Genomic DNA, 26,609 nt, shown 5'->3' with positions numbered 1-26,609 from the left:
TCCTGTCAAACTGCAGCAAAAAGGGTCAAGAAGGCTAAAAAGGATTGCTTACTTATGCCTGCAGGTCTTTGACTGAAGGAACAGAACTGAAAGTAATACACTTCCAGGGATGTGCGTATGCATGGTAATTGCCTGAATTGCCCAGTGGGTTAAAAAAGAGACCTCCTTTAAAAAAAAATCAATTTATTGCATCCCCCCAGCCATGGCAGAGTTAATGTTTGGTTCTACCACCATGACCAAGAAGAACCAGGGTGGCCTCATGTGAGCCACTGAGGAGGAGGAAAAGCCGGATGGCAGTAACCAGCAACTAACCTTCAGGACCAGTCAGAGCCATCAACCTCTTATCTGCGGTGGACAAACCACCCCCCTCCAAGTCTTGATTCCAGCTGGATTCCAAACCATCAGAATTTGGGAGTTTTTCCTTTTGCAGACCCTGCCAGTTGTCTCCCCACCTTGCTGCCAATTCATGACAAGGAAAGGAAGCTCTCTCCTTAGCAGGTAGGAAGGTGGAAATGAAAGAATATGGGGAATCTCAAGTGTTTGGGAATTCTCAACTGCCAAGAGTCATCAGTGCTATTCACGGGAGGCTCATTTGCCCCCTGCCATGATTTTGAGGTACTGAAGGGCATTGCGGGCAGCATCCACCCGAGCAGCATGGCGAGAGGTGGCTGAGCCATGGCACACGGTGGTCGGCTGCGTAGAGAGTTCCACCAAGCACTGATACAGGCCACTCAGGCTCATCTCATCTGTGGGGAGAAGGAAGAGACATCAATCTCAATTGGCAACTGAGAAACATCAATACACATACTTCATAGAATCATAAGAGTTGGAAGAGACCTCATGGGCCAGACACTTGATCATTTTAGTCACCCTCCTCTGGATGCTTTCCAGCTTGCCAACATCTCCCTTCGATTGCAGTGCCCTGAATCAGACACAGCATTCCAGGTGTGGTCTGACCAAGGCAGAATAGAGAGGTAGCATGACTTCTCTGGATCTAGACACTAGACTCCTATTGATGCAGGCCAACAACCCATTGGCTTTTTTTAGCTGCCACATCACATTGTTGGCTCATGTTTAACTTGTTGTCCATGAGGATTCAAAGATCTTTTTCACACGTACTGCTGTAGAGCCAGGCGTTCCCCATTCTGTATCTTTGTATTTCATTTTTTTCTGCCTAAGTGGAGTATCTTGCATTTATCCCTGTTGAACTTCATTTTGTTAGTTTTGGCCCATCTCTCTAATCTGTTAAGATCGTTTTGGATTCTGCTCCTGTCTTCTGGAATATTACCTATCCCTCCCCATTTGGTGTTGTTAAGGGGAGAAGACACAGGCAGGGGAGATTTTCAGAAGACATCAGGGGTGGGTTGCTAAAGGAAGCAACTTCACTCATAGCAAGTACTTGATGGACCACCCAAACCCATTCGTTATTTAACCTCTGTTCAAAACTGCCAATGAAGAAGAGCACATGACTCTCTGAGATAGTTCATTCACTACAAAAGGACTACCCCACCCCCTTTAGGTCTTTGCCTCAAGATCCCTTACCAATATCGAGGTAGCTGATGTCAAAACTCTGCTCTTCAGAGAGCTCCTCCAAGAGGCTGCAGAAACCAGCATTCAGCACCCCAAGGGGATTGCTCTTCAGGTGCAAAATCTTTTCTCCAGCTGAGTTGCGCAAAGAGTCCCAGGTGCAGCCGGACCCTCGTCCTTTCACCCCATCCATTTTGTTTCCTGCAGTCTGAGTAGCAGGATGAGGGGGAGGGATTGGGGAAAGAGAATGGGGAAGACTGAATTCATTTTCAAACGATCACAGGAAGTCAAATGACCCCTCCAAAATCAATACTTCAGAAAATTGCTATGTCTGTTAAAGTTACTTTAGTTTAAGTAATTCCCTTTCAACTCAGCACCTTGTTCCAAGGGCAGGCCCACAGTTCACTGATGAAACACATATATGCTTTGAAGGTAAAAGTCCTCAAGTTCAGCTAAGGGCCCTTCCACGCAGCTATATAACCCAGAATATCAAGGCAGAAAATCTCACAATATCTGCTTTGAACTGGGTTATTTGAGTCCACACTGCCACATATTCCCATTCAAAGAAGATAATGTGAGATTTCCTGCCTAGATATTCTAGGTTACATGGCTGTATGGAAGGGCCCTAAGGCTTCTGTCTGAAACTCTCCAGATAAACACAAAGACTTTTTCTAAGATACCATTACTAGAACCAGATTGCCCACAAGGATGCTTTTAAAGTGGCTTTGGTTGGAAATGGGGTTCAGTTCCAAAGTATTCTTATCCACGATAGATTTCTATGACACAATCAGTCCAAATCATTCTACTTGTGGCCCTTACAAGACTCCCTGGTATGGGCACACAAATCCATAGAAGTCCATTGGCAGGTGTTGGAAGATGCCAAGCAACTGCAACCCCTATCTGCTCCCATTAGGACATCCTTCACTCACTTTTCAAATCAAATCACGGTTTATTGATTAGCCCATCGGCCGTATCAAAACTTCACTCACTTTTCATTCACTCTCAGAATTTGGTTTTGGAGGATTTCCCAGCTCTTTGGAGAAGATACTGAGGGCATCTGGGGGTGCTATAAAAATGCATCTCTTCCGAGCTTTTGTATAGCTTCCCTACATCAGGATAAGGACTCACATGGATCCTGGCCTTGTTTTGGGCCTCTAAAGAAATTGCCAATGCAACTAGAAGTTCTTGACTCTATGGCTAGTGACAGAATTACTCAGTGGAAAGTTATCCATCTACCACCCTTCTCTTCCTTGTTCTGCTTTCTCTTAACGCCCTTGTGCCCTCCATGTTCCCTATTTAATTTAGGCAATGACATTTCAAAAGAATGGACTGGATGGCCCATGAGGTCTCTTCCAACTCTACTATTCTATGATTCTATGGGGGTAGGTGAATTCACCATCATTACAGCTTCCTGTTTCTGAGACAAACTGCTTGCCTCCTGGGCTTCAACCATGGTTAAATTGGATGTTCACTACCACTTGCCACTGCCTCTTGCTTAAAACCCATCTTGTGATATCTAAACTATTCTTAGAAAGCCTGGCGCTTAAAGTTTATCTTAGTAGGGTGATTAACCCACTTTGGGTTTGGTGGTTCAGAGAGCAGTGAGTTTCTAAGTCTTCCAGACCAAGTGAGCTCTGCTGTGTACCTTTGATCTGAAACAAGGTTATCATACCTCCATTGATTCTACTCATTTTGCCCTCAAGAGGGCCCATCGTGCCCATCAACACTCAGAGAATCTCCTGTTCTTTGTAGTCCCCCAAGCCTTGTCTCTCTATTTCCTCAGCATCCCCGTTTCTCCTTAGGTGGCCAACTCTAATTTCCTGTCTCATAACCTTCCTTATTGCTACTTTTATTAGGAACCTCTAGCCAATCTAGCACCAGAGGGTGAATATATTAATTAAACTTTTTTTCTATAAATCTTGATGGTAAAGTAGCATGAATCGTGTGTAATCTTGTCATCTTCCTCTTTTTGCTGAAGTACACTGCACAATCATTTTGTGCTCATCACACACATCTACAGAGTTTGAAAATGCTACTCTTTCAGGCTATAATTTGAAGGGTTGTTGTATGTTTTCTGGGCTGTATGGCCATGTTCCAGAAGTATTCTCTCCTGACGTTTTGCCCACATCTATAATTTAAAGTCCTAAAACTAAGGTTTCTAATCTCTGTGCCTCTGGGATAGAATGGTTAGTTCTGAAGCTTGGTGAGTATATAAATATGCACAAATGAATTCATGAGCATTAAAAGGCTTCACAGTTCGTGACCTTTAAACCCTTAGGTTTGGTTGGTGCAGACCTGCTCTATATAGCTCTGGATGGATGGTTGATCTGTGGAGCATGCCTGCCTGCAGTACAGCTGGGCTGGTTCTTGCTGGAGACGGAAGACTTTGTCGCCTAGAAACCAGATAATGCTTCAGAATTAGGGCTGAGAGCAGAGCACAGAACCTTGACCACTGACCTCACAATGACTAGGATGGAGGCTTGCACAGGACACTTTGGAGATGTTTTTTTTTTAAAGTATGGCTGTCAAACCCATTTTCCTTGAGGGCTACATCGGCTTTATGGTTGCCTTCAAAGGACTGTCGAATCCATGGAGGAAGAATCCATAGAAACAGAGGGCCAACAATCATTTTTTTACATAGTGATTTAGTTTTTACCCAGTTCAGGTGCTCAGATGTTACGGAATGATAACTACAAAGACAATTATCCACTGTTACAGTAATACAGAATTTTTTTTGAATGTCATTAAACATATATTTAGTTCAATGCATCAATATGAATAAGAAATAAGAATAATTATTGTGCATGAGAAGGAGTCAATTCATCTTTCATGAGAAAAATATTCCTTTTACTGTGAATGTAACAGTCTTATGGTTTATTGTATAGCTATGGCTTTATTTGTTTTTGTATTCATATTGATGCACTGAAATAAATATATGTTTAATGACATTCAAAGAAATTGTGTATTACTGTAACAGTGTAACAGATACTTGTCTTTATAGTTCCAGGGAACCCATTTTCCTTTATAGTACTGAATGACAACTCCCATCACTTTTGATTATCCGCCATACAAATTGGGGACAACAGGAATTGCAACGCTACTGCACTTCTGGTTCTGAGGTCTGGGAAGGGTTACAGGACATTATAAAGCCAGACATCATATCCACAAGCTATGTCTCTAAATTCAGACTCCACTCTTCTGACTAAACAAGAAAAACTGCAGTTTTCCAGGTGTCACTGTATGACAACTGTCACCAACTCTAGCCATAACATCTAATAATGAGACATACAGAAGTTGTAGTCCAGCATCTGGAGGGCCACATAAATTGATATGGAGGTCCAGATTTGGCCCACAGGTCTTGGGTTTGATACGTGTGGCTTACAGCCAGGGCCGGCCGGAGATATTTTTTTATGTAAAGCGGGGGTGCTGAAAAGCGCCCCCGCCACCGGCGCCCTGGCCCCGCCCAGCGTGCCCTGGCCCCGCCTCCCACGCAGCGTGGGAGGCGGGGCCAGGGCACGCTGGGCGGGGGGGCGGGGCCAGAGTTGGCCCCGCCTCCCACGCTACCCCCGCTCGCCCGTCTGGCCTTTTGTAGCAGGCCAGACTTCAGCGGAGGTTCCTCCAGGCCGCAATCGCGGCCTGGAGAAACCTCCGCTGAGTCTGGCCTGCTACAAAAGGCCAGACGGGCGAGCGGGGGTAACGTGGGAGGCGGGGCCAGCTCTGACGCCGCTCCCCCCCCCCCGCCCAGCGTGCCTTGGCCCCGCCTCCCACGCTGCGTGGGAGGCAGGGCCAAGGCACGCTGGGCGGGGGGGGAGCGGCGTCAGAGCTGGCCCCGCCTCCCACGCTACTCCCGCTCGCCCGTCTGGCCTTTTCTAGCAGGCCAGACGGGCCAGGGCGCACTGGGCGGGAGGCGGGGCACCGTCAGGGCGGTGCCCTGCCTCCCGCCCAGCCTGACGGCGCCCCCCCAGGCCTGCGCCCGAGGCGGCGGCGTCAGGTGCCTCATTAGTGGGGCCGGCCCTGCTTACAGCCTCACATCATTTGCTCCCAAGTATTGCCTCACTCTCCAGAAGCCAATTCCAATGTGGGATTCTTTGTCGAGCCTGATTCTCTCCTCTCAGAGGACCACCTAGGGTAGCCAGACGAGGGAGTGTATCTGTCTCTCCTGCCCTGCTCAGACTCACAATAGAGAACTGGTCCTCCTCCACTTCGGCCTCGCTGCCCTCTCGAGGGTCCAGAGGCACGTTGTGGATCCGCACCAGCATCTTGGCTGCAGCGTTCCGCTTGGCCAACTTTTTGGAAGTGCCGCTGCCTGATGGAAGAAGAAAGAATGGGATGGCAAATCAAAGATGGTGAGGATATATTCTGCATTTCTTCCATTCTAAGACACCATCCATGGTAAGGCGCACTCTAATTTCAGTACCACCAATAGTAAAAAAGCTTAATTCATATAAATAGAAAAAAAGACCTGTAATTCTAAGACATGTCAACTTTTAGGGATGTTTATATGGAGGAAAAGGTACAACTTAGAAATACAGTAATTGCAGGGACATCAGTTGAAAGAAAGAACCTATGAGAAAGGGTGGTAAGGGACAAGACTTTTGATGGCTGTTTGGAAGCCTATGTAATTCTAGACTGCCATGAACTGTACAAGTTTGTTTTCAGGCATAATTCAAAGTGCTGGTTATGACCTTTAAATACCTGTATGACTCAAGTCCAGATTATTTGGCAGATCCTATCCCTTGCCTGGGCCCTGAGATCCTCAGGGCAGTCCCTTCTCTCAGTCCTACCTCCAGCTCAAGCTCAGTTGATAGGGACAAGAGAGAACAGGGCCTTTTCAGTGGCTGCCCCTCGGCTCTAGAACTTCCCAGGGAAGCTAGAATGGCCCACTTCTTACTATCCATCTGGTGGCAGACTAAGAGTAAGATTTTTAAGATCAAGTCAGGCGGTGTTCTTCAGAAGTAAACATATGCATATTGCTTTTGTTTGTTTATCATTTACTTGTACAAGCTGGACAACTGAGCTTGACCTGACCCAGAAAGGTTGCAATACTCCCACTCTGAGAATGGAGCAGATAAATAGCCCTCAACCCTAGTTGTCCTCATCAACCCCTGCTGAGCCCGTGTGGCTGGGCTACCTCCACTGCACAGGCCTACGGAAGAATATACACAGCTTAAAGTCTTGTTATTGGAGGAAACAACCTTCTCAAGCCTCCTCTATTTCACGTTTGTCTGTTTTATTAGTATTGAAAGAGCACAATTGTGCCCCTTCAGTATGTCGTTTTATATCCTGAAGTACAGTAGAGTCTCACTTATCCAACATAAACAGGCCGGCAGAACGTTGGATAAGCGAATATGTTGGATAATGAGAGATTAAGGAGAAGCCTATTAAACATCAAATTAGGTTATGATTTTACAAATTAAGCACCAAAACATCATGTTATACAACAAATTTGACAGAAAAAGTAGTTCAATATGCAGGAATGCTACATAGTAATTACTGTATTTACGAATTTAGCACCAAAATATCAAGATGTATTGAAAACATTGACTACAAAAATGCGTTGGAAAATCCAGAACGTTGGATAAGCGAGTGTTGGATAAGTGAGACTCTACGGTATATGTCTTATTTGTTTTGCAGTTACCTCATCTCTATATACTTAAAGCAGTGGGAGGGGCTGCAGGTCAAGTGACTGCTCAGTGACAGTTTAGAATGTTCAGTTTTTAAAGGATGACAGTTAGAGAAGTCAGTTGAGCCTTGAGGCTGATAGAAGTCAGTGTTGAGCTTTGAGTCAGCTTGAGTAGAGTCTATTAGGGGGGAGCTGCGCATGCGTCAACGAGAGTAGACGTGCCTAATTGCTCTCCTAACTATAAAGGCAATTAAAGCCTCAAAAAGCCCATAAAGGGTCATAAATCTCTCCTTAACTGGAGTCCGGATCAAAGGAGAAAAGAGAGAAGGCTGGGAGGTCACAATCAAAGGTGACTGAAGCCATAAATCTCAGAATCCAAACAGAAGTTCGGACAACTGTGAGTATGGCGGACAGAAAGGAGAAGGAAGGGGAGGAAGAAAAATTGAACAAAATTATAACTACATTGGAACATCTTAAATTAAACATGGAGATTTTAAGACAGGGAAATGAGCAGACAAGAGAGCAAATCACACAAATTAATAGCAAACTCGGGCTGATAGAGAATAAAGTGGAAGAATGCCAAGAAAAGTTTAAGGAGGCAGCAGCGGAGATCAGAAGACAAAAAGGTGAATTAATCACTCTGAGAGACATTAATAGAAAACTTCTAGATAAAGTTGCTGACCTCGAGGACAGATCCCGAAGAGCCAATCTGCGTTTGAGAGCAGCAGGAGAGAGTCTTCAGATAAAGGAGAATCTGAAGGGAGTTATAGCTGAGTGGCTTGCAACAAATGCTCAGGTCCCATCGCAAGGAATCGAGAGGATACATTGGGCTTTCAGAGGAGGCAGGAAACCCAAGGATATTTTGATACGGTTCACAAGGGAGGCTGAAAGGGACATTGTTTATCGAAAATTGAGGAAAATGAAGAACCTGACCTTGGCTGGCAGTAAAGTATGGCCACTCCTGGATTTATCTTCAGAGACATTGGGAAAGAGAGCAGAAATGAGGGAAATTACAGGAACTTTGGAAAGGAAAGGACAACGTTATACCTGGGCTTTTCCAGCCACCCTAATTGTATATAAAGACAATAAATTATATAAAGCTTCCGACTTGGAAAGTGGGAGGAAAATGCTTAAACAGTTAAAACTGGATACAGACAGAAAAGAAACAGACGGTCTGGAGGAGGAATCAGATAAGACCAAGGACAAGCCGACTGGACAAGAAGCATCGAGGGAGCTGGAGACTGCAGAGAGAGGCGGACCAACAGAGACAGACTTACTTCAGAGTCTATTTGCAATGGGAGATCCAAAGGACAGGGAAGAAAAGAGAACTTTAAGGAATTTGAAGGACCTGGATTTAGAACAAATTAAATCTATAGAAAAACAATTAAGAGATCTTAAAAAACAGAAAATTAGAGAGGAGAATAGAAGAATTGAAACGAGATCTAGTACAGAGACTTAAGAATGAACAGCCTAACATTTGTGGAATAATGAAATTTGGACAAATGGGGTTAAAGGGGTAAAAGATGATGCAGGAGGGGAGAGCAGTGGATGGCAACGCAGTCACCGGTGGGAGGGAGTCTGGGAATGGAAGAGAACAAAGGGAAAACTCTTTCAGGTCTCCCTCTGATGGGAGGAGGGAGAGGTCTGGACTCTGGGGGGCATGGGGGAGGATGGGAAGACAAGCAGACAGGGGAAAGAAACTACAGGAGGGTAAATGCAAATAATACCTGGTTATGGGTGAAGTAGTAATAATGTCTCATAATGTTAATGGTTTATCAACTCCACAAAGAAGGGCAAAAGTTATGAAAATGGTAAAGGATTATAAAGTTGGCATTCTGCTTTTACAAGAATGTCATAAGAGAAAGGACCATACTCCATTATTTAATGATAGGATTTGGGGACAGGTGTATGAATCGAGAGGTTCAAATAGAGCACGGGGTGTGGCAATTTTAATTAAAAATACAATAGACTTCCAAGTGGAAATGGTAAAAAGGGATTCAGATGGGAGATGGGTAATGATTAAAGGGAAAATTGAAAAAATTAGAATCACTTTAGTGTGTATATATGCCCCAAACAAAAATCAAAAAAAGTATTTAAAAAAGCTATTTGGGGAAATTGATAAGTTTGCACAAGGAGAAGTGTATTGTGCAGGAGATTATAACCTGGAATTGGTAACAACAAGGCAAAATAGTAATAGAAAGTTAAATATAAGGGAATACAACATGAATGATTTATTAGAAGGGGAACCAGAGAATAATAGATGGACATATTACTCGGGAAGACATGACACATATAGCAAAATAGATTATATTCTGGGGAAAAATACAAACCAATCAGTGATTCTAGAAGCAAAAACACTTCCAATACATTTATCGGATCATGCACCATTAAGAGTAAAAGTAAAATTAGAAATAGAAAGAAAAGAAAGAACCTGGAGATATAACACAGTTTTAAACAGTAGAGAGGAAGAATATGAAACAATTAGGAAAGAAATAAATAAGTATTTTGAGACCAATGACAATGGACAAGTAACTAAAGATATAATTTGGGATGCAAGTAAGGCAGTGATAAGGGGTCACTGTATAAGTTTAGAGGTAAATCTTAGAAGAAGATGGAGGAATGAACAGGATAAGAGAATAAAAGAAATAGAAACCCTGCAAGACAAACATAAAAGGACTAAGGATAGACAGATTTGGAGAGAGCTAAAGGAGAAAAAAAACCAATTAGAAGCATTTGAGGAAAGGAATATAATAAATAAATATCTATACGTTAAAAGCTATTCCCAAAGTTGGAATATAAAATCAATGAAGAGGATGGCTTACTATTTGAAAAAGAAAAAAGAAAAAACATGGATAAAGAGATTGAAAGACGAAAATGGGAAAGAACAAGAGGAGCAAAGTAAGATTAGGGAGATAATGGCAAAATATTATAAAAATCTATATAAGGAAGAGAGGGTAATGCAAGGGAACTTAAATATCAGAGAAAAAATTGCAGAGGAAGACAGAGAGTTATTAAACCAACCAATAACGCAAGAGGAAACAATAAGGGCAATTAAAGGGTTAAAGGGAGGCAAGTCACCAGGGCCAGATGGATTTCCAGCAGAATATTATAAAGCATTTATGGAAGAGTTGGCACCACACCTAACAGAATTGTTCAATGAAATATACACTAAGCAAAAAGTCCCCCTAACATGGAAAGTATCAGAAATTATAACTATACCCAAAAAGGGGAGAGATTTAACACAACCAGGGTCATACAGACCCATTAGTCTATGCAATCAAGATTATAAAATATTTACAAAAATTTTAGCAAAAAGATTGGAAACAATAATGCCAAAAATAATCAAAGAGGATCAATATGGATTTGTGAAGGGAAGAAAAATTGGGGATCCAATAAAAAATGTAGTAATTGCAATGAATCATGCAAATTCGAATAAGAAAAAAATGGGAATTCTCAAATTGGATGTTTACAAAGCATTTGATAAAGTCAATCACAATTATCTGTTAAGATTATGTCAACAGTTGAATATGGGGGAAAACTTTTGCAAAACGCTGCAACAATTGTACAGCAACTGTAAAGCAAAAATAAGGGTGAATAATGGAAGGACAGGAGAGATACCAATTTTAAATGGTACAAAACAAGGTTGTCCATTATCCCCCACTTTATTTGTAATAGCGATAGAAATGCTAGCTGAAAGTATCAGGAATAGCACCAATTGGACAGGGTACAAAATAGAAGAGGGAGGAGGACAAAAGGAAGAAATAAGGCTTAATTTCTTTGCCGATGATGCAATGATTATTACAAGTCAACCGTTAATTATGGTAAAAGATATTATTAAAAAACTGGAAGAATTTAAAAATATATCAGGACTATTCGTTAATATTAAAAAGTCAGAGATACTATGTCTTAATACCCCACCAAGGGAACAACTGGAGATTAGGAAAATATCAGGGTTAAGATTAGGATTAAAGAAGCTGAAATACTTAGGAGTATGGATATATAAAAACCCAAAGAGTATAGTCAAGGGGAATTATAAACAAAAATGGAAGGTAATAGAGAAACAGTTTAAGAATTGGGAAGGAAAAACATTAACAAGAGTGGACAGAATAAGGGCACTAAAAATGTTCATAATACCAAAATTGACATATTTATTTCAAACATTACCGAACACAGTAGATAGGAAGACACTAAAGACATGGGACAGGAGAATAAGAAAATGGGCAGTCGGAGGAAAAAGGCCCAGAATAAGGGACAAATGGTTAAATGCAAAAGAGGAAGAGGGAGGCTGGGGGATTCCAAGTTTAGAAGTCTATCACGATGCGTTTCAAATCCAAAGATTATTGGAAATACAGTATACTAAAAAAAAAATGGGCAAATATGGAGAAGATAATAAATAATACTAAAGAAAAAGAAATAATATTTAGGGAATGGAGTAGGAGAGAAGAAGCAGAATTTAAGGAACCTTTTAAAGGAACAATAAAAGTGTGGAAAAAAAGAAAGAAGAAGCTAAGTCCAGGCAATGAGAATAAGATGGCAACTATATGGCAAATTAATTACAATAACAACGAAATTATAGGCAGAACATTGAGATCAATTGAAAGTAGAGGGAAAAGGTTAGTGGAGGATTTGTACACAATAGATGGAGACCCTGTAGAACAAAAAGAAATTCAGAATTGGATAGGATCAGGGAATTGGATTCAAAGCTGGGCTATAAGACAGGAAATTTTTAGATTGAGAGAAAAAATTAGAGAACAGGACAGTCCATTTGAGAAGGCGATTAGGAAATGTTTGAGAGAGGAAAAGAAGGTGGCAGGAGATCTGTATGAACAAATTATAACGGTAAAAGAAGAAATAGTAGAGGAAATTTTCCAAACATGGAGAATGGACATGGAAATTGAGAGGGAAGATATACAAAGGGAAATAAGTAATATAGCAAAAGAAAAGTACAATGTATTAAGGGAAGCAAGAAGGAAAATGTTACAAAAATGGTACAGAACTCCTGCACAACTTTCACGGTTTTTACCAGGGATGAAAGATAGGTGTTGGCACGGTTGTGAACAAAGAGGGGTGTTCAATCATATGATATGGGAGTGCGATCGGGTGCAAGAATACTGGAGAATGATTGAAGGAGAAATCAATAGAATGCTAAATCTACAAATAGTAATAGTTAATAGAAATGTACTACATGCAAGGATAACAGAAGTGAAGAATATACAAAAAGAAAAAATGATTGACAAATTAATAGCATGTGCACAAATTGTTTTAGTGAGCGGTTGGAAAGATAAAACAAAATGGACTCTGACGAATTGGTATAAGTATATAATTGATATGTTAAATGTAGAAATCACAAATTGCAAATGGAATAATATAGATAAAATTGAAAATATTGCAATAATCAAGGGGATGTGGGAACCAGTTAAGAACTATTTAGAGAATGTACTAAGATGTGGAGTGGAAAAATTAAGATTGAGATTGATATTTCAAATGTAACTTCTGTAGTTTGTTGTATAAAGTGTATGTACAAGGAGGGGAGGGTGGGGGGGGTGGGAGTGGGATAAGATGACAAAACAACAATAAAAAAAAAAATTTAAAAAAAAAAAAAAGAGTAGAGTCTATTAGAATACAGAGGAATGTTAGGAGCAAGAACTATTGAGGCTTGTATTTTCTTTGAAAGTAAACTCTGATTAAGAAAGCTGTACAAAGCAACATAGTTTTATGAAGACTGTTAAAGTTTATCAGTTTAAGATACAAACTATCTAAACTTTTTGAAGTTTTTAACGACAAAGAAATGTGCTTATTTCTTTAAATACATGAAGTTATCAGTAAACAATCTTGTTATCTTTATAAGAGGTCTGCTTGCATCATTGTCTGTTGAAAGCATCTAATAGAAACAAAATATCTGCCTGTCCATTACCAAATAAACTCTGCTATCCCATTAGGTTGTGATCCTAACAGGTCTAATCCAGTCAATTCCCATTATCTGTACCCTAAGCTTGTAGTTTTTTCTCTTTATCTCACCACACTCCACCCTGCCACAGGTTGACCGAGAATATTCTCCACCCCAGGCCTGCTTTCCTGTACCTATTTCAATGAACCTTTCAACACGGCAGGTCATGGTGAATTCCTTGCGATGTGCTGGTCCTGATTCCTGAGTGACAGTGTATTCAGGCAAACGCCAGCCCTTCTGCACTACCAGCTCCTGGATAAAGGGACAAAGAGAGACAGAAAACTATAAAAACCCATCCATCCCCAGATTCACAGAGGGCATGAGAGCTCTTAACTTCATTGTTGTATGGATACATACATAAAGCTACAGCCTATATAGATGTATTTGGAAATAATAGTTGTTTAACTAGGTCGGCCGGTAGAGGAATGTGGTGCAAGTGAAACTGGGCAGAAAAGTAACCCATGCTACAATCACATAAAGACACTAGAAAGGATCACCAGACACCCAATCATGAAACCAATAATTGAAAGTGCTGAAGTGAAGAGGAAAGGCAACTCTTGGGAATCTATTGATCTTTTGAAGTGAAGAGCATGACTTATTGCCTTCCAGAGCTACAGGAACCATAGACTGTTTTCGGGCAGAAATCAAAATCGGAGAAGTTTCATGAAGATGATCTAATGTTTTACCTATGTCTGTTCAATTTCCAGTGGAATTTGACCACAAAGTAATGTTGGAAGATCTAAAAATTCCTAGAGAAGTGTTCTTACAGGTAAAAACAAACAAACCCCACATTTTAAACAATTCAGTTTGCCCCACTTTTATGGGGCTCCTGCACTCCTAACCCCAAGACCTACTGTATGAACAAAGTAAAGTGTGGTAATGGTAGAATGGAGCAAGTAGCTGACAAAACAAGGTTAAAACGGGGAGCAGATTCACAGTGTCACAGCTATATGGAAATAAATGCATCTTCTGCTACCAATGTGTGTGCTAGAAAAGGAATCCCAGGATGATACAAGGCAGTCCCCAAGTTACAAACATGCAAATTACACACAACTCATAATTAAGAATGGGGGTGAGACAACAGGAAGTGAGATAAAGCTACCTCTAGGAAGGGAAATTCACTGCTGAAAGCGTTATCATGGGGGAAAGCACAATTAGAGATTTTTTTCAAAATCCAATTATCCCAGGGACAGAAGGTGAGGTGAAATCTTAACAGGGCCAAAGACAAACATGACAGGGGTGTAAATCTTCCCCTATGCTAGCCATAGATAGATAAACCTGACTGGAGTCAACCCCTGGTGGCACAGTGGGTTAAACCGCTGAACTTGCTGACCGAAAGCGGGGTGAGCTTCCACTGTTAGCCCCAGCTTTTGCCAACCTAGCAGTTCGAAAACATGACAATGTGAGTAGATCAACAGGTACCACTCCAGTGGGAAGGTAACAGCGCTCCATGCAGTCATGCCAGCCACATGACTGCAGAAACGTCTATGGACAACGTCGGCTCTTTGGCTTAGAAATGGAGATGAGCACTAACCCCCAGAGTCAGACACGACTAGACTTAATGTCAGGGGAAAACCTTTACCTTTTACCTACACTTTAAAAAATGTAGCTGTTCCAAATTACATACAAATTCAATTTAAGAACAAACCTACAGGATTTACCTTGTTCGTAACTTAGAGAGTGCCTGTAATAAACCACAGAGAAAAAAACTGCCTACCTGCAGGGCCCCAACCGGATTGCACTCTGACTGCTGCGGTGATACTGGGGACTTCAATTCCATTGGGGAGCTTCTAGATAAAAGATGCCATGCGATAAGCAATTTCCCCATATTTTCTTGATGCAAAATCACCACCCACTACCTAGTCAGAGGTATGAAGATGCAGGATATATGTTAGACATTCCTTGTAGGGCAAGACATTGATCAATCAATCAGGATTTGGGAGGCCAGACTGAAGAGGCTCTTCTGACCAGGGCAACTGAATCATGCAAAATAACAAGGCTGGGCAAAGTCCAGTCCTGTGGTCCCGAAAACTGGCCCTTTCCTGGAAAATGTGTGTGAATTTGCTCCTCTTGATGGTTTAAATAGATTGCAGCCCATCCACATTTGACATTTTTTGTCATTTCCACAAAACGTAAGAGGACTTCTAGCCACTTGTGGCTTTTCTTTTTGTTCATATAAAGCAGTCTGTGAGCCCCAGAACATCCCAGGAGCAGAAAATGGGCTTTCAGAAGCACCAAAGGGACCCATCCTTGATATACCACCACCAATTGCCTGCAATCCCAATGGCACTTCTGATTCTATATTTCCAGCATGTTGGTAGCTGCTGAAAAAGGGGCAGCCCCACCAAAACTAGAGCCTCATCTACTATACTTGAAGCTTGGAGGAAATCAGTGGTAAGGCATAAGCAGAAGGAACATCCTGCAATAAGCACCAACTTCTTTTAGTAAAACAGCATAAGTAGCTGGAAGATACCAGGTAGCCCACTCCTTGCGATTCCCCTTCTGCCCTTACCTGGGTGATGCAATTGGCAAGATGGGTACAGGTGTAGCAGCTGGGGTGGTGGTCTGAGCCAGCGGCTCTAGAGAGAAAGGAGAGCTTCGAAATACAAGGTTGTAACATTAATAATAATAATAATATACTTTATTTATATTTTGCTCTATCTCCCTGAGGGGACTCAGGGTGGATTACAGAATACACATACAGCAAGGATTCAATGCCAATATACTATCAACAAGGACAGACAATACACAAACGGAGGTAAATGCATTTCCCATCTTTTTCATTCCCAACATCTTGGGAGGCCGTGCTCAACACCGGCCCAGGGGGAGGGAGGGTGCTGTCACTTCGTCTTCCATGTTGAGGAGCTTTGTCATCCTTAGATGTCCTCACGATCGATGTCCTTAAGGGCACCTTTATTTATTACCTCCCCACTAAAAATGGTACCTATTTATCTACTCGCATTTCTGCTTTTGATCTGCTCGGTGGGTAGGGAGCTGGGGCTGATGGCACATGCTCACCCTGACCCGAGCTCGAGCTGCTGACCTTGCAATCAGCAGGATTTCATGCAGCTAGCGGTTTAGCCAGCTGTGCTAAGTCCAGGTCCAGGGTTAGATAGCTTCAGTGGCAAGAACTACCTGCAACTGGTTAAACTTTCCAAAATACAACAAAATTCCCAAACTTCGTCCCCAGTATTTATGCAGAACTTTCTTGCTCTTCGCAGATATGCTGCAGCTATCCTCCCCTTCCTCACAACAATCCTGCCTACAAAACTGGCTCTGGTCCCATGGCTCTTGGCATAAAGAAGGGGAGGGGCTATATGCAGGACCAGAAACAGTTCTGTGCCAAAGAGTGCAGTATCAAGCACATCTTTCAGTTTCTGAACAACAAATGTTTTTTGTCTCTCAGCACCTAGGGAAAATAACCCCTGAAATGTGGCCTGGTCCAATCCCAAGGGTGTGGGAACTGATTGTGATTGCAGTATGCCATAAGATGGTGGTGATAACCTCTGTTTGTAATCCTATTTGGTTCTCTACCTGATTGGCAAAGGCAAACTCTGTTTTGCAGATCAAGAACATATGCGTATTGGCTCATGGAACATTTTGAGGCATTGTTTGGAATAGATTTCAATTTCAATTGGAGAGTGTGGGTATTAAGACAGAAGGTTAAAAGCAAATACCCCTGCTTGTTTGAAATTAATAAATAATAATAATAAACTTTATTTATACCCAGCCACCATTTCCCATAGGGACTCAGGGCGGCTTACAAAACAGTGCACGCTGGTTCTATACAAAACATAGAATACAAAACATCAACATTAAAACAATAAAACTTTTAAAACTAAACATATATAAATAATAAGCTAAAATCAGTAATAACTGTTGATTAAAAGGTCCTTACAATTAGTTTAAGATCTCAAATGTAAACCAAGGAAAATATTAAGGAAACCAATGGCCAAAACTGCATCTGATTTTTAAAAATTGTGGGAAAGCTTGTATGTCTGTCTGTCTATGAGTGAAAAAGAGGACTAATTATGTTCCTTAGATTCCTCACATAGCTTTCTGCCTTCCAGAGATGTGCCCAACAACTCTTTACTGTGGATCTATTTTTCTCTTCTACTTCTCACTCACAATAGCAACAGAAAAGCCCATCTCTTTTTTGCACACCAACTATCTTTCAAAGCTAAGGGGGAAAGAAAAGAAATGAAAGAAAACTTTTTCAGAAGATACTTTTTTTTAGAATAGGGTTTGGGAGAGGAGGTGTCTGTAGCTTTCTGAACAACCTGGGATGGTGTCCTCCTCACCTGGTTTCCTCCATGGCGGCAGGCTCCAACATGTTTCCTCCCTTCAGAAGCCGAAGCGCCACCTCTGCTGCCTTGTGTTTGGCTGCCTTTTTGCTAGGGCCTTGGCCTGAAAAGAGGAACAGGAGAGAAAGCAACCAAGCTACAAGAACAGAAAGGTAATTTTTAAAGGTGTACTCTGACAGGGATAGAAAGTCCCCAGCCAAACACAGAGCACTTTGTTTTTGGATTCATGCATTACCTTTCCTCCAAGATAGAGCATTCATAGAGGATTCCTCGTTGTCTCCCATCCAGCCCATGGTCAAACCCAGACTTGCCTAGCTTTAGCAATGCAACTGTTTTGTGTGCCGCCAGACCACCGTTCCATTCAGCATTTCTCATTTACGAAACATGACAGTAATTATTTCCTAATACCACTATGTAACACGATTATTATTCCTGGGTTGTAAATGTCATTTCCTAATTGGTTCTATCATAAAAATATGGAAAAAGTTTATTAAACTGCAAAAACTTTATTTTTGTAGGACATCTTGCAGCACATTTTGCTAGTTTTTCAATAAATATCGCATAGATTCTCAACAATTTCAACATAGTTTGTGGCAGACACAAAAACAAAGTTTCTGGAGTATAACAAATACGTTCAAAGTAAGTACTGCACACTTAAACAGGAATAACATTTCAAAGCAGGAACAGATTTTTTTCGAATTTTGTTACATAGTGTAACAATACTACTGGGTCCTGATGGGTTTGTGTAAGAGGCAATTTCACCTTAGACCAGGCTAGCTTTGCAGGAACAAGAAAAAACTGCAGTTGCATGGTCCCATCCAAACACCTCTCCTTTTGAATTTCAACATTGAGGAGCCTCACTGATAACTCCTCTTGAAACCTCTGTCCTCAGGCTGCAAAACCAGCCTATCCCCACCTCTCTTGACCACCTCATTACAGCTCCTCATAATCTGTCAAATACTCTTCTTGAGAGTAACTGGTGGACATAACACTAGTTTTTAATTACCAAGGGAACTGCTAAAAATGTTATATGGCGTTATAAGGAGGTATTGATACAATCCTGCTCATTCCCCATAAGGCATACAATGGCCATGTGAGGAGACTTCAGACTCTGTGGAGTAAGTCTGGGGAAGGGAGTGGGATTAAGCATTACAGAGAAAGGTAACCTCATCCTCCGCAGAGCCCCAAAAGAAGACACCAGCCAACCTCAGGAAAATTTAATTTATGGACACATGACATTTTAATTTTATTCTTATGGTTTCCACATAGACACTTTGCTTTCCTTTTAATAGTACAGTCTGATTTTTATGGGATACAATTAAAATCTTTTTTAAAAGGCCTCTGGGGATATGACCCTGGAAAAAGCTGCCCTCTCCTCCTACCAGCCACACATTGGTGGAAGACTAGCCATGCAGACCTGTTAATATCCACTCTGTCCATCAAACATGAATGACTGCAAAGTGGGAGATCTCCCCCCTCCACCCTGCAGAAAAAAAACAGAATTGGCAGTGGGTTCATCCACACACCCGTTCTGTATTATAACTAACCAGTGCAGCTGATGTCACCAACTGTGACACGAAAGGTAAAGTTGGGCTGGTGTGCCTGTCCCTCGGCTTTCAGCAGATCGTAGACGGGGGTTTTGCCTATGCGTGTCCCATACTCCTGTAGCAGGCTGATAGGGGTCTTGCCAGGGTTGGAGGCCAGCATTTGCTCTATACTGAGAGACAAGAGATAATGCTCAAGAGTTAGCCTTCCCTTCGCAGGGATCCTCTTCAATCAAGCAGTGCTTCCGAACCTTCCACAATTCCATCCTCTACAATGGGAGGCAGAGACCCTGTGGTCCTATAGGTGCTGTTCAACTGCAACTTCCATCAGTAACAGGCAGCAGAACCATTTGCAAAGTACAATGGGAATTCAAAAAACAAACAAACAAAGGATGTGCTTTGTTCTTACACGTATCTTTTCTCTCTGATTTGCATGTTTTCATCCTTCATGACAGTAGAGCCGCAGTGGCGCAATGGGTTAAACCCTTGAGCTGGCTGAACTGCTGACCTGAAGGTTGCTAGTTCCAATGGGCCCTCCAGATGTTTTGGACTTCAACTTAAATTTCTCAAACTCTTCTCTTAGGGCCCTTCCACACAGCCATATACTCAGAATATTAAGACAAAAAATCCACAGTATCTGCTTTGAACTGGGTTATCTGAGTTTATACTGCCATATAATCCAGTTCAATGTGTATTTTATACAGCTGTGTGGAAGGGGCCTTAGAGGTAAAAAAATATATAGTGATTTCTTTATTTATGGTTTTTCACTTTCATGGGCTTCTGTGCCCCTATCCCCAGGATATATGGAGGGCTGTAATACAACACTGTAATGTAACAACAACGAAATAAATGAGTGAAAAACGTTTTTCAGCATCGGTCCCTGCCACCAGACTTTCGCTTCATGTTTTTTGTCTCGCATTCCTCTCTGCTTCATTCCCACAAATAACTAACCCAAGGTCACCCAGGCCCCTTCTACACTGCCAAAGCAGGTGATCTGGATTTTATATGGTAGTACAGAAGGGGGCCCACTGAGCTCCAGGGGTGTATCTAAACCAGGCCTGGGCAAACTTGGCCCCTCCATGTGTTTTGGACTTCAGCTCCCACAACTTCTAACAGCTTAATTGTGGGAGTTGAAATCCAAAACACCTGGAGGGCCCAAATTTGCCCAGGCTTGACCTACACAACAGAATTAATGCGGTTTGACCACACTGGAACTGCCCTGGCCCTGGGCCCTTCCACACTGCCATGTAACCGAGAATATGTTGATTATTATGATGGTTTTATTGATATTGATGTTTTATTGTTGGTATAATTGTTTATCATTTTATTGTTGTATGTTTTCGGGCTTGGTCCCCATGTAAGCCGCTCCGAGTCCCCATTGGGGAGATGGGGCGGGGTATAAAAATAAAGTTATTATTATTATTATTTAATATCAAGGTAGATAGTCCTCAATATCTGCTTTGAACTGTGGTCCCTTCCACACAGCTGAATAAAATCCCACATTATCTGCTTTGAACTGGAATATATGGACTCAGATAACTCAGTTCAAAGCAGATATCGTGGGATTTTCTGCCTTGATATTCTTGGTTATGTGGCTGTGCAGAAGGGCATTGTGTTATCTGAGAGCCCTTCCAGACAGGCCGTATATCCCAGGAACTGACCCCAGGTCTTCTGCTTTAAACTGGATTATATGAGTCCGCAGTGCCAGATAATCTGGGATAAACAGGAAAACCTGGGATCAGATCCTGGGATATAAGGCCTGTCTGGAAGGGCCCTTCCACACAGCCATATAACCCAGAATATCAAGGCAGAAAATCCCACAATATCTGCTCTGAACTCGGTTATCTGAGCCCACACTGCCATATAATCCAGTCCAAAGCAGATAATGTGGGATTTTATTTAGCTGTGTGGAAAGGGCCTGGAAGGGCCCTAAACCCACACTGCCATATAATCCAGTTCAATGTGGATTTTATACAGCTGTGTGGAAGGGGCCTCAATGCTGTAGAATCCTTTATGCTGTAGTTTGGTGAGACACCAGCACTTTTGTCCAGGGGAGGCGAAAGGCCTTGTCAAACTACACCTTCCAGGACTCTGTGAGGACCTGAACCCGCATCTCCCAGATCTCAAGGGATGAAGGCATCAGGCGATTAGGAGAAGGCTGCCTCCGAATCTCTAAACAATGGCAGGGCAGATACATCGCGGCCTAAGGAGGGCGACCCCACTGGGGCCTTCCCGCTCTCTTAGAAACGCGTTTCCAAGAAAGGCTCGCGAACACGGGGGCAGCCTAGCAACGGCGTTCCAAAGGGGCGGGGCGTGTCCCCTGGCAACGAACCCGCGCGGCGCGTCCTTCACCTGCCGCCGCCGCCGCCGCTCCTCGCGTTCCCGCAAGGCTCCTCCGCCTCCTCCTCGCTCATTCCCTCCTCCTGCCCCGCCGCTGCCTCCGCCGCAACGCTTGCCGCCCTCCAGCCCGGCTGACAATGGCCGGGAAAGAGGAAGCCACGGCCCCCCGCCGCCCCCACCGCCTCCACGCCCGGCGAGGCGCATCCTGGAAGATGGAGTCCGCGCCACACTCGCGGCCCTCGAGCCACGTCATCTGAAGAACTACAACGCCCATAAGGCTTTTCGGCCACAGAGGGCGGCTTTTCTCGGTGTCAGCGCGCGGGGCTCCTTCGCGCTGCATCCTGGGAATGGTAGTTTCCTCGGCCTGTAACTTTTAGCCAGGATTTATGGGCGGATTAGGGGTGTATTGACATTGGAGAATAAGGATTGCGGTTTGAGACCGCTGGAACTGCCAAGGCACGATGCAATGGAATCCTGGGAGTTGTAGTTTTTGGCAGAGAAGGCTCAAAGGAGGTCTCTGAGGCCCATTCCACACAGCTGAATAAAATTCCACAATATCTGCTTTGAACTGGAATATATGGCAGTGTGGACTCAGATAACCCAGTTCAAAGCAGATATTGTGGAATTTTCTGCCTTAATATTCTGGATTATATGGCTGTGTGGAAGGGCCCCGAACCATGGCAGTCAAAGTGTATGAATTAGGGCCACTTCGATCCACTTTAAATGCAGTGACTGCCTCCTGCAGAATTCTGGGGTTTGTAGTTTAGGGAGACCCAGGGCTTCTCTGGATGGTCAGTTTAAAGGCTCCTCCCTAAACTACAAACCCCAGAATTCTGTAGGAGGCACTCACAGCATTTAAAGTGGACTGAAGTGGATAAATGCTCAAGAGTGAGGAGGCCCTGATTTTGCTTTGCAGTAGCATACAAAAAGCTTGGCCTCTCATTAAACATCGAGAAAACCAAAGTATTCTTCCAATCACTCTGCAATTTATTTATTTTATTTATATACAGTATTTATATTCCACCCTTCTCACCCCAAAGGGGAGTCAGGGCGGATTACAATGCACATATACATGGTAAACATTCAATGCAATTAGACATATAACATATAGACAGACACAGAGGCAATTTAAAATTTTTCCAGTTTTCGGCTGGTAGTACTTACTCATTCCTTTCCACAAGCTGCTGGAAATTAGTTAAATTAGCCTCCCCGCATAAAGCGGTACCTAAATTTTCTACTCAACAGTCTTTCGAGCTGCTTAGGTCAACAACGAGCTAGGCTATTAATGGTCAGGAGGTCAATCTGACCCAGGCTTCAATCTCATGACCTCTCGGTCAGTAGTGATTTATTGCAGCTGGCTACTAACCAGCTGCGCCACAGCCCGCAATGTCAGAAATACAGCTTAATGGTGTAATATTAGAAAATGTTGACCATTTCCACTAACTTAGCAGCCACCTCTCCACAAAAGTCAACATTGACACTGAAATACAACACCGCCTGAGCTCTGCGAGTGCAGCATTCTTCCAAATGAAGCGGAGAGTGTTTGAGGACCGGGACAACTGTAGGGAGACCAAGGTGCTTGTCCTCCCAGTCCTGTTACACACCTGCAAAACGTGGACGGTCTACAGACGTCACACTCAACTCCTGGAACAATTCCATCAGCATTGCCTCTGAAAAATCCTGCAAATCTCTTGGGAAGACAGGCGGACAAATGTCAGCGTGCAGGAAGAAGCAAAGACCACCAGCATTGAAGCAATGCTCCTACGCCATCAACTCTGCTGGACTGGCCACATTGTCCAAATGCCCGTTCACCATCTCCCAAAGCAGTTTACTATACTCCCAACTCAAGAACGGAAAACAGAATGTTGGTGGGCAGGAAAAGAGATCTAAAGATGGGCTTAAAGCCAACCTTAAAAACAGTGGTTATAGACACTGAGAACTGGGGATCCCTGGCCCTTGAGTGCTCTAACTGGAGGTCAACTGTGACCAGCAGTACTGGGGAATTTGAAGAGGCACAAATGGAAGGTGAAAGAGAAACGTGCCAAAAGGAAGGCATGTCAAGCCAACCCAGACTGGGACCGCCTTCCACCTGGAAACCGATGTCCTCACTGTGGAAGAATATGCAGATCAAGAATAGGGCTCTACAGTCACCTACGTACCCACCGCCAAGACACTAAACGTGGAGGGCCATCATACTCGGACAACGAGGGATCGCCTAAGTAAGTAAAGTAAGTGAGGAGGCCCATAGATGCAGTCTGAAACTGAGGACAGACCATAAATTGATTCAGTAGGACTTCTCATCACATCACAGCCCAAACCTTTTCTCCTATAAAAACAAAATTTAATGTGGCCATCCTACAGCCCTTTACCTAGGTCCCTTCCACACAGTTGTATAAAATCCCACATTATCTGCTTTAAACTAGATTACATGACAGTGTGGACTCAGATAACCCAGTTCAAAGCAGAACTATAACCCAGCTTACTTATCCGAACGTGTCTCCCACAATGACCTACCACGTAATTCTAGATCTTCAGGGGAGGCCCTGCTCTCGGTCCCGCCAGCCTCAAAGGAGCGGCTGGTGGGGATGAGAGACAGGGCCTTCTCAGTGGTGGCTCCTCGGCTGTGGAACTCCCTCCCTAATCAGATGTTTGAGCCAAAATCCATGAAGTTGATCACTACCAGGCGATGTCCAGTTCTTGACTTTTTGCACTCGTTTGCTGATCATTTCAGTTGTTATTTCCATCTGTTCCATTTTGTTCTGTGAGAATTTTCCTTCAAACTCCTTTATCCACCCAATGTTTTTTGTTGTAGTTCTTATTATTTTCCCAAAGCTCTTTCCAGAACTTAGTTGTTGCAGTTTTCTCTGGCTTTATGGTTACTGTGTCTGTTGTTTGGTTCAGGCTCTGGTAGAACCGTCTTTGGTCTGATTGAAACAGTTGATTTTGTCTGTACTGGATGATTTTGGCTTCATATCTTTCCATTTTTCTGGCTGTTGCTGTAATTTGTTCTTTCACGATTTCCAAAGCTTCTTCAATTTTTCTGGTGTTCAGCCAGTACTTTCTGATCAGGTATTGCTTGATTTTGTCATTCTTCAGTTTCTTCTCTTTCATATTTTTCAGGTTACTTGCATCTGATCTGAGTTTCTTGATTTTCAACTATTATTATTATTATTATTATTATTATTATTATTATTATATGACAGCAAACAAGATAGATATGCTGGATTTCGTATAACAAAATCGCAAGTTGAACACTTCCCAAGTGTCTAGGACTGTGTGATGTATTTTCGGATGATGCGCGCAGATCCAGATTCTTGATCCGCATATTCTTTTGAAGTGAGGGCATCTGTTTCCAGGTGGAAGGCGGTCCCGACAAGGCTTGGCTTGATGCTCCTTCCTCTTGACACATTTCTCCCTTTCTCCCTCCATTCGTGCCTCTTCAGATTCCACAGCACTGTTGTTCACAGCTGACTTCCAGTTAGAACACTCAAGGGCCAGGGCTTCGCAGCTCTCAGTGTCTATGCCACAGTTTTTAAGGTTAGCTTTAAGCCCGAAATTAAATCTCTTTTCCACCAACATTCCATTTTCCGTTCTTGAGTTGAGAGTATAGTAACTGTTCTGGGAAATGGTTTTTATTTTATGTTAATTGGTGCTTTTATTGATTTTTTTCCAAATTTTGTTGTATTCTATGTGTCGTGTGTTGCACTTTTGTTGTGCTATTTTGTAAGCTGCCCCGAGTCCCTTTTGGGATATGGTGGTGGGATATAAATAAAGTTATTATTTTTAAAAGTTATTATCATGGTGATTGGGTGTTTGGATAATGTGACCAGTCCCGCGAAGTTGATGGCACTGGATCAGCCCTTCAATGTTGGTGGTCTTTGCTTCTTCCAGAACACTGACATTTGTCCACCTGTCTTCCCAAGAGATTTGCAGGATTTTTGGAGGCAACACTGAATGAATCATTCCAGATGTTGAGTGTGACTTTTGTAGATGATCCATATTCTGCAGAGTTTGGAGGACAATAGTTTTATAAACAAGCATCTCAGTATCCTCGGGCTGTGGCGCAGGCTGGAGAGCAGCTGCAATGAATCACTGCAATGAATCACTCTGACCAGGAAGTCATGAGTTCGAGGCCTGCTTGGAGCCTATGTTTGTCTTGTCTTTGTTCTATGTTAAAAGGCATTGAATGTTTGCCTATATGTGTAATGTGATCCGCCCTGAGTCCCCTTCGGGGTGAGAAGGGCGGAATATAAATGCTGTTAATAAATAAATAAATAAATAAATAAATAAATATCCTTACAAATGTCCTAGTCCTTAAACAGTCTCTGCTTCATTCGGAAAAATGCCCTGTACTTTATTGATGGGGAGCTTCCCAACAACATGGAAATAATATATTGGACAGATGGCAAGCTCTTTAACCCCAGGAGACTGAAAGCCAAAACCAAGGTTACAACAGCATGTTATAGAACTCCAATACACTGATAATAATGTGGCCCGTGCTCATTCAGAGGAAGACATACAAGGCACTCTAAACATCTTTGCAGAAGCATATGGAAAGGTTAGCCTCTTGCTGAACATCAAGGAAACCGAAGTGCTCTTTCAACTGGCACCCATAAATTGCTCTGCAGTGCCAGAAATACAGCTTAATGGTGTAACGTTAGAAAATGTTGACTGTTTCCATTACCTTGGCAGCCACCTCTCCACAAAAGTCAACATCGACACCGAAATACAACACTGTCTGATGGATATGATATCATTTGTATGGCCTCTCCTTTTCTCTTGCTGTTTTTTTCCATCCGTGTAGTTTTCTCATACTTCTGTTCTTTGCTGGCAGATGAATGGTATGTGCACCCAAAACATGGGAGCATGGCTATGTGGTGTTTTGCAGGCTAGGGGGGATACTGTCTGCTTTTCCACTTTCCATAAACCCAGCGAACTATGGGCCGTTCCACACAGCCGTATAACCCAGAATGATCAAGACAGAAAATCCCACAATATCTACTTTGAACTGGAATATATGGCAGGGTGGATTCATATAATCCAGTTCAAAGCAAACATTGTGGGATTTTCTGCCTTGATATTCTGGGATGTAGGGCTGTTTGGAAGCTCCTTACATCTATCAGAGACGTATTAAGGAAGAGCCGGGATTAGAATAGCCTGACAGCCTCCAATGAGCGTCCGAACTACACTGCCCATGAGCCACCGCGCGATCATCGGACTGGCTCCATCCTCGTCCTTCCTGGCTTTGTTTCCCGTCCAATACTCTGGCTCTCGCCCATCCTGATTGGTTCCTCCTCCCACTGGGCATCCAATCACCTGTCCCC

The 26,609-nt window shown here is 42.8% G+C and overlaps 1 protein-coding gene across 5 annotated transcripts; it reads right to left on the bottom strand.

Moving 5' to 3' along the window:
* Positions 1 to 166: 166 nt before the first annotated feature.
* Positions 167 to 21,462, bottom strand: tarbp2 (TARBP2 subunit of RISC loading complex). Of its 5 annotated transcripts, none has more exons than XM_062971617.1 (9): positions 21,278 to 21,462; positions 18,949 to 19,118; positions 17,399 to 17,504; positions 15,610 to 15,693; positions 14,815 to 14,884; positions 13,232 to 13,349; positions 5,706 to 5,833; positions 1,543 to 1,735; positions 167 to 746 (listed from the first exon to the last, which is right to left on the bottom strand). In XM_062971617.1, the coding sequence occupies exons 2-9, from the start codon at positions 19,106 to 19,108 to the stop codon at positions 589 to 591; spliced, it is 1,017 nt and encodes a 338-aa protein (XP_062827687.1). In that variant the 5' UTR covers positions 19,109 to 19,118; positions 21,278 to 21,462; the 3' UTR covers positions 167 to 588. The 5 variants fall into 5 exon arrangements, with proteins under 5 accessions (XP_062827687.1, XP_062827688.1, XP_062827686.1 ...); XM_062971618.1 differs by having other exon boundaries at positions 14,815 to 14,887; positions 18,949 to 19,121; positions 21,307 to 21,461; XM_062971616.1 differs by having other exon boundaries at positions 14,815 to 14,887; positions 21,278 to 21,458.
* Positions 21,463 to 26,609: the final 5,147 nt, after the last annotated feature.

This window comes from Anolis carolinensis, chromosome 2 (genome assembly GCF_035594765.1).
Source record: "Anolis carolinensis isolate JA03-04 chromosome 2, rAnoCar3.1.pri, whole genome shotgun sequence".
In the NCBI taxonomy this organism is placed as follows: domain Eukaryota; kingdom Metazoa; phylum Chordata; class Lepidosauria; order Squamata; family Dactyloidae; genus Anolis; species Anolis carolinensis.
Note: the sequence above shows the minus strand (reverse complement) of the source record. Positions and strands in the feature narration are given on the sequence as shown.

Bases quoted from the DNA above. Each gene is read 5' to 3' on its own strand.
- tarbp2 (XM_062971618.1), bottom strand. From the start codon at position 21,359: ATGAGCGAGGAGGAGGCGGAGGAGCCTTGCGGGAACGCGAGGAGCGGC. The intron at 17,505-18,948 runs GTTAGTTATAAT...TCCTCTTTTCAG, and splicing joins TGGTGACATCAGCTGCACTG to GCCAAGGCCCTAGCAAAAAG. The intron at 1,736-5,705 runs GTGAGTCTGAGC...CCTGCTACTCAG, and splicing joins AGGAGGACCAGTTCTCTATT to ACTGCAGGAAACAAAATGGA.